Here is a 14080-nt window from a genome sequence, read left to right as displayed (position 1 = left end):
ATGGTAAGGAACTATCCTTATCGCAAACCCTTAAAACCCAAAAAATAGTTTAACCCGTGTATCCTCACAGAGTTTCAAGATGTGTTCGCCTGGTCATACGACCAGATGCCAGTATTAGACCTAGACCTCGTCAAACATTCCCTGTGTATAGATTCCAAGATCCGGCCAGTGAAGCAGCCACAGAGAATTTTTAAGCCGAAAGTAACCCTGAAGATCAAAGAGGAAGTAGAACGACTTTTGAAAGTGGGTTTTATCAAACCTATAACACACCCTTAGTGGCTAGCCAACATAGTCCCAGTGAAGAAGAAGAACGGGTAGGTAAGGTTAGTACCCTCCCACCTAATCCTTTAGTAATAGCACATCACCCAAATACTAACTTCACTTTATCACAGATGTTGTGTCGACTTTAGGGACTAAACAAGACTTGCCTAAAGGATGAATTCCGTCTACCCAACATGGAAGTACTGATAGACTCCACTGCAGGACTTGAGCTTTTCTCCTTCCTAGACACTTATAGCGGATACAACCAGATCTTTATGGATCTTGTAGACGCACTCTACACAGCCTTTAGGATGCCAATAGGAAATTTCTACTACAAGATGATGCCTGTTGTATTGAAGAATGCAGGGGCAACATACTAGAGAGCGATGACTAGCGTCTTCCATGATATGATGCACAAAGAAATTGAATTCTATGTGGATGATGCATTCATCAAAGAAAAGAAGAAAGAGGATCACTCTGATGTTTTATGGAAAGTCTTCACCCGATGCAGGGAATTCAAGCTGAGGTTAAACCCACTAAAATGTGCATTCGGGGTACAATCAGGAAAGTTCTTAGGCTACAGAGTAGACCAGATAGGGATACACCCAGATGAGAGCAAAGTCAAATCCATCCTAGACCTCCCACCTCCAACTAATGAGTCTCAATTAAAAACTTTCCTAGGAAAAATTTTGTACTTAAGGAGGTTCATCCCCGGTCTTGCACACGCAACACTACCACTCATGAAGCTAATCATGAAGTCTGTTGAGTTTAAATGGACCCAGGAGCACCAACAGATATTTGAGCAACTGAAAGCAACACTTTCTAGGGCCCCGACAATGTCACCACCATAAAGACGGACAAGAATTCAGAATATATATCACAATAGGGCTAGAAGCCATTGGATGCCTACTAGCGCAAGAGGATGATAATAGAATAGAACTGCAGATATATTACACCAGTAGAACCCTCAAACCAGCTGAGAAAAACTATTCCCACATGTTGCAACAATGTCTGGCATTGGTTTTTGCCTCCCAGAAATTCAGACACTACATCCTAGGGAAAAAGGTGAGGCTCATCGCACGGAATGACCCAATCAAGTTCTTCATGGACAGACCTCTCCTCTCTGGTAGACTCGTAAAGTGGATGATGTGGCTCAATGAATACATGATAGAGTATACCCAACTAAGGGCGATCAAGTGCCAAGCAATGGTGAACCTATTGGCTCTTTTCCCATCAGGCATTAACTTTCCCATATCGGATGATGTACCCGGAGACATGCCCATGATTGCCATGGCCAAAAGTAAAGAGGGGTCCTGGCCTTCGACAGAAGTACTACTAGCACTTTGGCTAGTGCTGGAGTAACCCTCACCTCGCCTGACAGACAAACCACCGCCTACTCCTTTAAACTCCAATTCCCCTATTCACACAACATAGCTGAATATGAGGCTTTGGTCCTTGGACTTATCAAATCAAAAGAAGCCGGCACAAAGAAGATAAAGGTGATCGGTGATGATAAACTAGTGATTGGGTAGCTTGGCAGAAGTACAATAGTGAAGGAGGTGACCATCCTGCTGTATAGGACCTTGATCCAGAAGCTGGTCCGCAACCTGGACGTAGACTTCAAACATCAAAATAGAGCCAAAAACAGGTTCGCTAACGCACTAGCCACTTTAGGGTCTATGATGCAAGCTAGCATGGAGCCAATAAAGATCACCAGCCAGTCAGTCGATAAGCAATCAATCTTCACCTTGAGGGAATGGGTAGAAGAGGAGCACAAAATAGCAACTGATGATTGGAGACATGAAATAATCCAAAAGTTGAAAAGTCAGATCATAGGGACATAGGATATCAAGATGATCGCAAAATTTTAGCTTGTGAACGGGGTACTGTATCGTAGAGAGTCAGATGGTGTAAGGATGAGATGCCTAGGGAAATCAGAGGCTGAAGCAGCGCTGAATGAAGTACACAGGATTAATTATGGGGATGTCTCAACAAACCTATTCTGAAGATTACAGAGGTTAAGGTATTACTGGCCTGCGATGAGGTGGGACTCTACCAAGGTGCAAAGGGAATGCGATAAGTGCATCCCACAGGCAGACGGTGGGGAATGCCTCGTGGTTTGTGAAGAGGACTGAAGAAGGGTGTATATAGAATACCTGAAGGAGCACACACTGCCCATTGACACTACATTGAGGAGGAAGCTACTATCTTAAGTTAAGCGATTCTACCTCCAAGATGAAGTGTTGTATAGGAAATCATACGTGGGAAAACCCTTGTGATGCCTGGCCGGTGACGATATTGACAAAGTACTAGAGGCAGTCCATAGCTCTGAACCTACGACCCATCAAGGTCAATTAGCGCTACACAACCACATCATACACTTTGGCTTTTATTGGCCAACCATGGTGGAGGATACACAACGAAATGTATGCAGATGCCACAACTCCCATATCCATAGCGAGAGGATCCATAAACCTGCCAACAACCTCCACCTAGTCATCACACCTTGGCCATTCCATACTTGGGGGGTAGACCTAATAGGCAAGATATACTCACCTTCCAAAGGGTATTGCTTTGTCATAGTAGCCATAGATTATTTCACCAAATGGGCAAAAGCCATACCCTTGCGGTGAATCTGTGTAGAAAACATAGTCAGTTTCTTAAGACAAAACATAGTCCACAAATTCAGAGTCCCAATGTGGATACTGATAAACAATAGCCTATCCATAAAAAACCAAGAAGTCCGTGACCTTTTGGGGCAGTACGACGCAAGACTAGGAACATCGACAACATATTACCCACAAGGAAATGGATTGGCGGAAGACACAAACATAACTTTATCAGAAAGAGCATGGAAGCGGCGTCCTACTCTTTGGTGTATGGTCAAGAAGCAATACTTCCAGTAGAGATACGAGCTGTATCCACCAGGGTAGCCTTCACAATGAGCAAGAAAATCAGACTAGAGGATATGGATCAATTATTTGCAGACAAACTCGAGGTAGTCAACAAAGTTAGAGATATAGCTTCACAAAAACAGAGCAAGTACAGACAGGCCCTAGCCACAAACTTCAATAGACACTTGAGGCCCAGAACCTTCAAAGAGGGAGACAAAGTATTAAAGACAACACTCAACGTTAGGCAAGGCAAGTCTGCAACAAAATTTGCCCCAACATGGGATGGGCCATACTTGATAAAAGAAGCCCACACTTCGGGCTACTATGTATTAAAAACTATAGACACAGAAGAAGAGGATGAAACCATCAATGGCTACTGGTTGAAACCCTACTTTGAGTAACTCTATATTTCTGTAATTCCACCGACATATGTACATCTTCTATAAATAAATGAGCAATGATTCACTATACTTGATTCCTTTTGAATTCCATTACTAATGCATATATCAACCACCCGCATGTTCTGCGATAAAGCTTATTTATTTCCATAGAATTCTGATTGCGATGAAGTTGTATTTCTTTCACACTTTTTGATTAAGTCTACATTTATCTGTACACCGTGATAGTAGTCAAATGAATGTGATACACTAATTTGTTCAAATATGTTCTCCTTACTTGCTCATATTCTATAACTTGTTCAATTATGCTTTCAAAGCCCAGGCAGCCCCAGGCACTCTAATAAGCCCTGGCAGTCCCAAGCATTCTCATTCTGTTGTCGGTTCCACGATGCTACATGCTCCATGTGAAGGCCCTGACAACCCCAGGTGTAGTAAAAGCCTCGGTAGCCTCGGGCACTCTAATAAACCCTGGCAGTCCCAAACACTCTTATTACGTGGCTGGTTCCATGATGCCGCATGCTCCATGCGAAGGCCTTGGCAACCCTAGGTGTAGTAAAATCCATAGCCGCCCTAGGCACTCTAATAAGCCCTGACAGTCCCAAGCACTTTCATTCCGTGGTCGGTTCATTGATGCCGCATGTTCCATTCGAAGGCCCTGACAACCCCAGGCGCAGTAAAAGCCTTGGCAGCCATGGGCACTCTAATAAGCCCTAGCAAACCCATACACAAAGAAAGCCTTGTCAACCCCAGGCACAGAGAAAGCCCTGTCAACCCCAGGCACAGAGAAAGCCCTGGCAAACCCAGGCATAGACAAAGCCTTGGCAACCCTAGGCATAGAAAAAGCCCTGGCAACCCTAGGCACAGACAAAGCCTTGGCAACCCTAGGCACAGAGAAAGCCTTGACAACCCCAGGCACAAAGAAAGCCCTGGCAAACCCAAGCACAGACAAAAGCCCTAGTAACCCCAGGCACAAAGAAAGCCCTGACAAACCCAAGCACAGACAAAGCCTTGGCAACCCTAAGGCACAGATAAAGCTCTGCACCCTTCATATGGTAGAGTGACATTGCTGGAACTACGATAAGGATTCTTATTCCAGTACTAATAGCCAAAGCACTCTCCAACGCTAACAAGCGTTTGCAATTTTCAGCGACTCAAACTGAGCCTCCAAGACAAAGTACATGTGAGGCATTGTTTTCATTTATGTGCACATCTGATTATGGACACAACAGTACCAAACCACAATCAATCTCCACCGTACTGCACAACACTTGTTTTCAACAGAATGCACAAAATGCGTAACTTTGGACAATTTGATTACTATTTTAAACTTAGAAATGACAAACATAGAACTTTTCATATGCGATAACATCCCACGGGACAAAGTCTTATTCGTGATAAAGCGGTTATTTGGTAAGACTTAAGAACGATTCCCCGTAAGGAACTCGACTACAAATAACTGCGATGAGAATTACCTTTTACCCTTACAATCGCAACAAAGGCAAAACAATTCAGACACAAAAAAAATTGAGACAAATTTAGCAATAAACTCCTTTCCTTTATAATTCACTAAATGTTTTGTTACAACAAAAGTTCTACAATTATGAGTGAGCCCAACATCGCCTTATCTCAATAATAGATTTCAAAACTTGGCTGCACCCTTCAAAGCTCTTTAGGTCTTCTAACTCCACCTTGTAGTTAGCGAGGATCCTCTGTTGCCTAGACTGTTCAGCTTTGAGTTCATTCATTTTACCCGCAACCTTGGCAATATTGGCCTTGACCACCTTTCGACGAAGACACACATCTTTCATCGAACGGAACAGCATTTGTTGCGATACATTTATACTGGCTTTCCAAAATGCATGCGCCAACACCACGACTCAGCGCTCGATGTCAGACATATCAAAGCCCATCGCAGCAAAAGTTCTGAACGCTTCCAGCCATCAGACAAAGATAGACCAGGAGAACTCTTTAGCAGGTGTGTTCATTATACGCTCCATCATTGTGGCAATGGTGTTCAACGCAGGCCCGATGACCACTGGATGAAAATTCGCCTAAGTGAGCCACCCATGTCGTACAACCGTCGAGGCAAACGCAACCATTAAGCGGGCACAACGAGCCATTGTGTTGGTGGTGGCAGCCGCCTGACCCGCCTAACCTGCCTCCTGAACCACAATATCAGGGGCGACGTTCCTATCCCCAACGCCTTCAACAACTCTAGAACCGGGACTGGAGGGCTGCAATGATCTCAGCTCAGCCAGACGCCTAAAGAAAGGCGTGTCTGGCACCCCGGGAGGATACTCAACGAAAGGTACCTACCATACAGTCAGTCATAATGAGTCTGGCTATGTGCCAAATAGTAAACAGATACCGAAGAACAAACATAACTTACCTCTTGGCCCAGCTCACCAACCACCAAGACATCTTCATTGGGCGGAGCTTCATCACAATTCACTCGCTTCAACACAAACGACTGTTTAACAATTAGTCCTCACAATGTGTAATGAACATAACAATTCAAATTAAGAATATACACTAAGCTACTACTCACCACACTCACCCTATTGGGGGAGCTAACCGGGATTTCTAATGATCGCTCCAGAGGAACCATCGGAACCTCCGTGACTGCAAAGACGAAAAGCAAATAGTATTAGCACAATTTCATCACAATAACACAACCTAGAAAGAAAAACAGAGCGCAACAGCAAGAGTCACATATCGAATCTTCATCCCCAGGACCCCGCTTGAGGTGAGGGGGAGCCTTCCTCTTCATCCGCCCACTTGAAAATCGAACGATGGCACCCTCACTAGAGGGTACCACAATTGGCAAGTTCACCAGATCTACGCCCGATGTAGTCTTCTCCATAGGCAGGGATGCTGTAGAACCTTGACCAACTGCAACTTGGGTTTCTCGCGCATGCGATGAAGCCGTGGCCGAAGGCTCCGGTGCCACACCAGGCTAGAAAGAGCGGGGCACCCTCGTAGACCTTGCCCTCTTCATAGGATGGGGATGGATACACTCCCCCTCATCGACAGCCAATTGTTTCCCGTCACACCTGGTCGGCGGCTCCCTCGGCAAACTAGAATAAAGAACGACTGCACCTCCCCCCTGTTAGCGGCATGACCCTCAAGAGGAGCCGATGTGTGATGAAGACGGGGGTTCGTCCACAACAACTCCTGGAAGCCCCCAAACAGAGCATGAAGATACGAAAGGTGCTGGGACTTACAATCTTGCTCCCTACCATAACCAGCTATCGGGAACTATGCGTAGCTACGGAATGCAAGGTTGTGGCGATGCACCTAAAACACATCCTCGCCACTAGATCTCAGAAATTGACTGTCCATGTCATCGTGACTAAATTATCATAGCACTCGGTCTGGGCGATACACCGAAAGTTGTGCCTCACCTAACCGATCAAGATAGGCGATGACGCCAGGCCAGGTAACCAATCGAGCCACACCCATAGTGGCACTCCTCACATCAATGGCGCACTGATTGTCACCACCCTCCGAAATGGGCACACCAACACAAAATGGCATGGCATGGCAAGGCGCACCCCTTGGGTGTATGGCCTCTAGATAAAGTCGTTAAGGGAGGAAAACTTCGCTAATCTTGTTCATTTTAAAGTGCTTGTTCCACTTAGCCTGGAGCCAGCGTTTTCCTCTACACACCTCGAAAACCTTCTCTTCCTTCCCGTCACCATCAAGAGTAGCAACCTGGACCCAAAGTGATTGTAGATGATGCGGCGTCACAATGAGCTCAAATCGCTCACAGAGGAACATTTCAAAGGGGCAAAAACGTAGCTCATGCGCCTCTTGCAACTGAGATCCTTAAGTTGTTGAACAGTGTCATCCAGTTGCTCATACAAATACCCGAGAAACATTGATGCCAACGGAGGCTGATGCCCTTTGGCAGCAAGGACATCAAGGGGAATCAGAACAGTGCAAAGACCATAGTCAGGAATCCCTAGGAACAAGAAATGGGACGCTACACGGAGAATATAGGTGGCAATTGTGAGCCAACACCTCGCACCATGACATCCCTCCCGCCATGGCACTTAAACCAATACCCCATCCACTGGTCCAACGGCATTTTACCCTGGGAAGTGGATTAGTCCACTAACGCTTTATAAGGATGAACTTCTCCAAGAATCTCCTTGCACAACCCCCTTAATTCCGCAGGAATGGATTCGATTTGCTACAAATGCTGCATAGACACGACACCTCCAATCGGCAGCGCCAACAAAGCTGCTACAGCCTTGACTATGATAGTGAATTCTCCGAATGCACCCACGAAGGTGTGGGTGCAACAACACCAATGACCGATAAGATGACTAACATACTTGACACCCTCTTGACCCGCAAGGTTTGTGAAGCAATCCACAAACTTGAGAAGCCCAGAATCTTGTAACGCGCGACAATAGAAAGGGTTCTCGAGAATGTATTGAGTCCAGGCAGTATAACTAGTAAGGGACTTCGAACTATCAGTTCAGGGCTCCTGACATTTATATGACACAAATGCTTCAGAACAGTCACTGAGACACATTAACTCTGTGCCGGTAATAACGCCAAAGGAGACACCTAACCCCTAGACACGAGCATGAGAGGCTTGAAACCCCGCCAACCATTAATTGCTAGGGTCGTTTCCCTTTCCACTAGCATCTCAACAGTATCAACTTCCCTAACGAAGTCGACAAAAAGGGAGTCTAGTCTATCCGAACAAGCAACCATGAGGGGGAAGAGATAGATACAAAACAGAGAGACAGGGAATGAAAGAAAGGAATGGAAGCAACTTCAGGTACAAGGAACTTTATGAAAACAATAGCACTAGAACCCTTCAGAAACTAACAAAATTTAAAGGAAAATTGACATGGTTCCCCTCCCCTGATTTTATAGTGATCATCCTTCCTTCATGCATACAGAACTCCAAACGGCGCCGGAGAAGATGAAGGGACGCTTGTACAAGACCCAATATGATGCTTAGCAAAAAAGCAATCAACGTAATTTACCTAAAGGCTCTTATAAAGGAAGGACCAAAATGGTGCATTAATTCAAAAGAGGCGCCACATCAATAACTGCCACCACATGCGTATCAGACATCGAAACAACCCCATACGTGCGACTGACCCGCATTCATTATGGAATGACAAATGAAGGGCCACTATCAATGGTTGATACGCGGCCACCCTCGAAGAATGTTTTCTTAATCCCCCATCAACCACAGCATCCCAATAGATTGCCATGTTGCCCATCATTGACAAGAAACACACATCGAAGACCGATCCAATCATTACACAGGGGGGCTCCGCCTCCGCCAAACCATTAATGATGCCAACTCCTCCCTCTCCCGCTGATAACAACAACCCGAAGAGACTAATAGTGAAACAGATGTTTCCATCAACAGAGAACAAAGTACTTATCGATAAGCTCCCACTTACCGATAAGAAGGGGGCTAATGTAGGTATATAGTGCTCACTCAAACTCTTAGAGAAGAACATCAAACATCAAGATTAACATCGAAAAGTTGTGTGTGAACAACCCACAATCAATCCCCATGCTGTGATGAACCTACAACACACCATCAACCCTAGGATGAACTCACAACGTGTATTGCAAAACCGCAATAAATCCACGGTCCACCGGACCTACTTGGTGCCCGAACCAAAGGAAACCATGATCGAACCCATCCAAGGGCCTCAAGCCTAATCGAACATACGATGAACCTACACCCACCAAAGTGCATGATAAACCAGCGGCTTACAAGCACGCTCATGACCTAGATCAAGAGAAACCTAGGCCGAGCCCATTAGTGAGGTTCACGTGTGTCTGAAGGCACGTGGAACCTATGATAGCAAAAGACATGGTGAGACACCATGTGGAGTCAACAAAGTGCCATCCGCCAAGCAGTGACGTCATCAAAGCCACATAAGTTTAGTTAAACCATGCAAGAGGTAGTAGCGCATGTGAGTAATGAGGAATCTCGAGGAGAAGGAAAGCGGATCCTTGGGATGTCCTTACGAGACACGTAGAAAAACCCTAGTGGCACGCTTAATGATCGACAACAAATCCAATATTCTCTTTCCCGATAGGAGACAAGCATCTTTATCTCCTACCTTTTAGGATCTTGGGATCTCCCCCCATAAATAGAGATCTTCCTCGTATTTAAATTCATTCGACCCTCAACATTTGGCACCCAGCACTCAAACACTTTCTCTCTCTCCGATCCCTTGCCTCTACATCCTTAATCCCAAAAGCCCATTCCCCTACTCACCGGCCTCTTTCTGTCTTTCAAAGAGACCACTCCCCAACCAAGCCTTACCCCTTCCTACACCACGTTTTCCACTTGAATTTAGGCTCTGATATTTTGCTTTTTATATGTGGTCTGCTGTAGTTATTCTATTGTTTTTTTCTTTTGTAGCACCATTAATTATTTTGCTTGCTTCTTCCATGCTTTATTGTGTGTAATTTTGCATTCATTTTTGAATTCAATATGTGGTCTACTGCATTTGTTTTATTGGTTTTTTCTTACTTTTGTAGTACCATACATTTTCCTGCATGCCCTTCTTGCTGTCTCATTTTTTGCTATATATTTTTACAGTACTTATGTGTATTCAGTACTTAGTTTCTATATTATGCATTTCTACCTAATATACAGTTGTTATCTTGTTGGTTTTGAAAGCAATTATTCAGTGTTTAATATATTCCCCAGTTATTCCTCACTATGTAGTATAGTATATTTCTTTCATTCCATTTGGAATTGTATATTTCAATCACGTTTTTTTTTTGTCATTCGTCATTTTTATAGTACCTATGATGGGCCATACTAAGTTGTTGTGGCATGAAAGTATGACCCATGCCACAAATGCCACAACAACATGATATAGTTATATTGTATGAAGGGTTTTGTATGATCTTCTATAAAGATTATTAATGCAATTCACAAAAAATATTACATGCCTAATCAGTATATTTGAATTCAAATGGATGTAACATGTATGATTTAACATTTCTTTGTGGATACATTGGGCATGTAATCTTTCTATGTAATACATGTGTATTTGTTCATAGACATGTGCTCTCTATTTCTGTGATATAGTTATATCAAAGTTGTTTATTTGAAAGCAACTATTTGACACTCCTAATCATATACTTTTTATTTGTATCATATAATTATGTCAAATTTTTTAATATGTTCCCCATTTATTCCTCACTATGTAGTCTAGTGTACTTCTTTCATTCCATTTGGAATTGTATATTTCAATCACATGTTTTTGCTGCCTAGTATTTGGTTCTCTATTTTTTTATTTTTTACCTGTTACATTTCTACTGTGAGTGAACACTCGTTTTTCCTGGGCTCCAAGCTGTGTATATATTCATGGACATGGGCTCTTCATTTCTGCTATATAGTTATATGAAAGTTGTTCATTTCAAAGCAACTAATACATGTGTATTAGTTGTTGTTCATTTCAAGTTGTTATGGCATTTGTGGTGGGTCATACTCCTTGCGATTGTTGCTACTAATACATGTGCTCACTATTTGACACTCCTAATCTATAGCAGCACGTGTAAATCTGTTGGAACAGATTCTGTTAGTCCAACTGTCCAATTAGGCTGACAGCTTGCATTAGTTAGAACACGTGTACATATGTATCTATATATACTGAACTCTGTAATAAACAAAAATGCTTTTACTCTGTTTTTCTCAGTTGCTTTTCGCAATTTTATATTGTATCAGAGTGTGATTCGCACTGCATCTGTGCGTTCTTGGTTCCCTGCAATATGTCATCATTTCTTGTTTCTTTTCTCAATCACACAGTTACACCCTCTCTTGATTAGTGATCATCTCTGCGTTTTTTTTTTTTTGCAATACGATTTGATCAGTGATCGTTTCTTTATTTCTTCCCTCAATCAAAAATCTGCTTTTTCTCTTGATCGGTGATCATGGTGACCAATTTGGCTAACACTGGCAGCGATAACCTCAATGAAATGCTCATAGATCCGGTATCACCTTTTTATCTACATCCGTCTGATAATCCCGAAACTGTGCTCATGTCCTGTCCATTGAATGGTGATAATTATTCAACCTGGAAAAGAGTCATGTTAAATGCTCTCTGAGCGAATAATAAGGTGGGATGTGTCGATGAAGCAATTGTGAAACCTGATGAATCCAGAAGTTCTGAATTATTTGCTTGGAGAAAGTGCAACTCAATGGTGGTTTATTGGATCTTTAATGCCCTGTCTAGAAATCTACATCAGAGCATTGCCTATGTTAAAAGTGTTCGTGAGATTTGGACAGATCTTGAAGACAGATACTCACAAGGAAATGCTCCATTGGTTTTTCACTTGAAGCGTGAATTAACCTTACTAAGGCAAGAAAATCTCATATTTTACAAAGATGAAAGGACTCTGGGATGAGCTCTCCATCTATACAAATGTACGATAAGGAATGGGTGTAACAATTTCTCTTTGGGCCCAACATTCTTGGAATGGATCCTCTACCAAGTATTGGTAAAGTATATTCCATGATTTCACAAGAAGAGAAACATCAACTCTAATCTATCCAAAAGGCATCAATTGTGGAGGTAGCTGCTCTTCATGTTACTGGCACATCCAAACTCAATTGGAAAAGATTGTCCAAAATTCAGATGTGATCATTATAAGAAAACAAGGCATACCAAAGATCGTTGTTATGAGCTGGTAGGCTATCCTGACAATTGCGAAAAGAAACCATGAACTGTGTTAAAAGTCAGCAATGAAAGGAATCAATCTAATGTTGTTGTTACATGGCTGACTACTGACCAATATCTTCTTTCTAGACCACCAACAGCGCCGATTTCAACCAACTTTGTTGGTAAGACAAATTCATCATCTTGGTCTTTTAATCAGTTTGAATGGATATTGGATAGTGCCGTTACTGACCACGTGGTACCTGCTGAGCACGTCTCTACTGGTTCTAATACCACTTCAACCCATAAACCCATGCAATTACCGAATGGAACTTTACTATCAGTTCAATCACAAGGAGATATAAAGATGACCCCTAATCTTGTTCTCCATAATGTCCTATTTGTTCATGGTTTTCACTACAATTTGTTGTCCATAAGCAAACTTACTACACAACTGAATTGTGTGGCCTTATTTTTCCCCACCTTTTGTGTCTTGCAGGACCTTGCCTCCAAGACATTGGTTGGGGTAGGGATGATGCATGACGAACTATACCATTTCAAGGCTTTGAACCCTTCTACTGCTTTTCATACTCAACATACAATTCCCTCCACCCTTTGGCACTCACGATTAGGTAATGCCTCTTATGACCGCTTATCTCGTATCCCTAGTTTGCACATCATGATGCCTGAGAATAATTGTTGTGATACTTGTTTGAAAGCAAAATAAACCAGATTGCCATTTCCCATTAGTCACACAAGGGTTGCAACTCCTTTTGAACTGATTCACTGTGATTTGTGGGGAGGGTATCGTACACTTCATAGTGGAGCACATTATTTTCTCACTATAGTGGATGACTACTCACGGGCCACATGGGTCTACTTGCTCAATAACAAGTCAGATATTCCCTTTTATTTTACCATGTTTTGTGCAATGGTCAATACACAGTTTCAAGCCAAAGTAAAATTTGTTCGCTCAGATAATGGGTCTGAGTTTCTCTCTGTTTCCATGAAAGAATATCTAGATGAACATGGTATTTTACATTAGCGGTCCTGCGTTGACACTCCACAACAAAACGGAGTTGTCGAACGTAAACATAGGCATCTTCTTGAGGTAGTGCGGGCTCTCCGATTTCAGGCCTACTTACCCATACAATTTTGGGGAGAATGCATCCTAACTGCAACATACTTGATTAATTATCTACCTACCCCGGTGATTGGTGGAAAGACCCCGTATGAATTGTTATTTCACAAACCTCCTTCTTACAATCATTTGAAGGTATTTGATTGCCTCTCTTATGTTAATACCTCCAAGGTGGGCCGAGACAAATTCATGTCACGCTCTCGTAAATGTATGTTTGTTGGGTACCCTCAAGGACAAAAGGGGTATCGCCTTTATGATTTACAAACTGGGCAGATATTTGTATCACAGGATGTCATTTTTTTGAAGACCAATTTCCATTTGCTGGACATTCATCTGAAAGTGGTTACTCTTCAAATATTGTGATCCCGTTACCAGCATGTGATGATGCTGACATGAGCTCACAACCAACCTATGGTCCAACTATTGATATTGACCCACCTCGTGAGATTGATTCACATATTGATCCTATAACAATCTCAGATCTATCAATGCCTACCTTGGGCCTATCCACTCGCTCTCGTCGTCCTCCATTCCATCTTAATGATTTTGCATGTCCTACATTATCATCTACCAACACATGATACCCCATTTCCAATTATCTTACATCTTCACCCTCAGCTTTCCAAATAAATCTTATGCAAACACCCACTGAACCAAAGTCATTTTCCCAAGCACATCAGTTCCCTTGTTGGCGCCGAGCAATGGTTGATGAGCTATCCGCTT

At 42.9% G+C, this 14080-nt stretch overlaps 1 protein-coding gene across 1 annotated transcript; it reads right to left on the bottom strand.

The window, feature by feature from the left end:
- Positions 1 to 5157: 5157 nt before the first annotated feature.
- Positions 5158 to 6801, bottom strand: LOC148790769 (uncharacterized). The gene is made up of 3 exons (XM_088889237.1): positions 6102 to 6801; positions 5943 to 6023; positions 5158 to 5865 (listed from the first exon to the last, which is right to left on the bottom strand). Exons 1-3 carry the CDS (start codon positions 6159 to 6161, stop codon positions 5704 to 5706), a joined length of 303 nt encoding a protein of 100 aa, XP_088745363.1. The 5' UTR covers positions 6162 to 6801; the 3' UTR covers positions 5158 to 5703.
- Positions 6802 to 14080: the final 7279 nt, after the last annotated feature.

This window comes from Nelumbo nucifera, chromosome 6 (assembly GCF_055504915.1).
Source record: "Nelumbo nucifera cultivar China Antique chromosome 6, China Antique-T2T, whole genome shotgun sequence".
In the NCBI taxonomy this organism is placed as follows: domain Eukaryota; kingdom Viridiplantae; phylum Streptophyta; class Magnoliopsida; order Proteales; family Nelumbonaceae; genus Nelumbo; species Nelumbo nucifera.
The sequence above is the reverse complement of the archived record's forward strand: the minus strand, read 5'-3'. Positions and strand labels throughout refer to the sequence as shown.

Excerpts from the sequence above, each read along its gene's own strand:
- LOC148790769 (XM_088889237.1), bottom strand. The coding sequence starts at position 6,161 with ATGGTTCCTCTGGAGCGATCATTAGAAATCCCGGTTAGCTCCCCCAAT. Across the intron at positions 6,024-6,101 it reads CCCCCAATAGGGTGAGTGTG|TCGTTTGTGTTGAAGCGAGT; the intron begins GTGAGTAGTAGC and ends ATTGTTAAACAG. Across the intron at positions 5,866-5,942 it reads TTGGTGAGCTGGGCCAAGAG|GTACCTTTCGTTGAGTATCC; the intron begins GTAAGTTATGTT and ends ACTGTATGGTAG.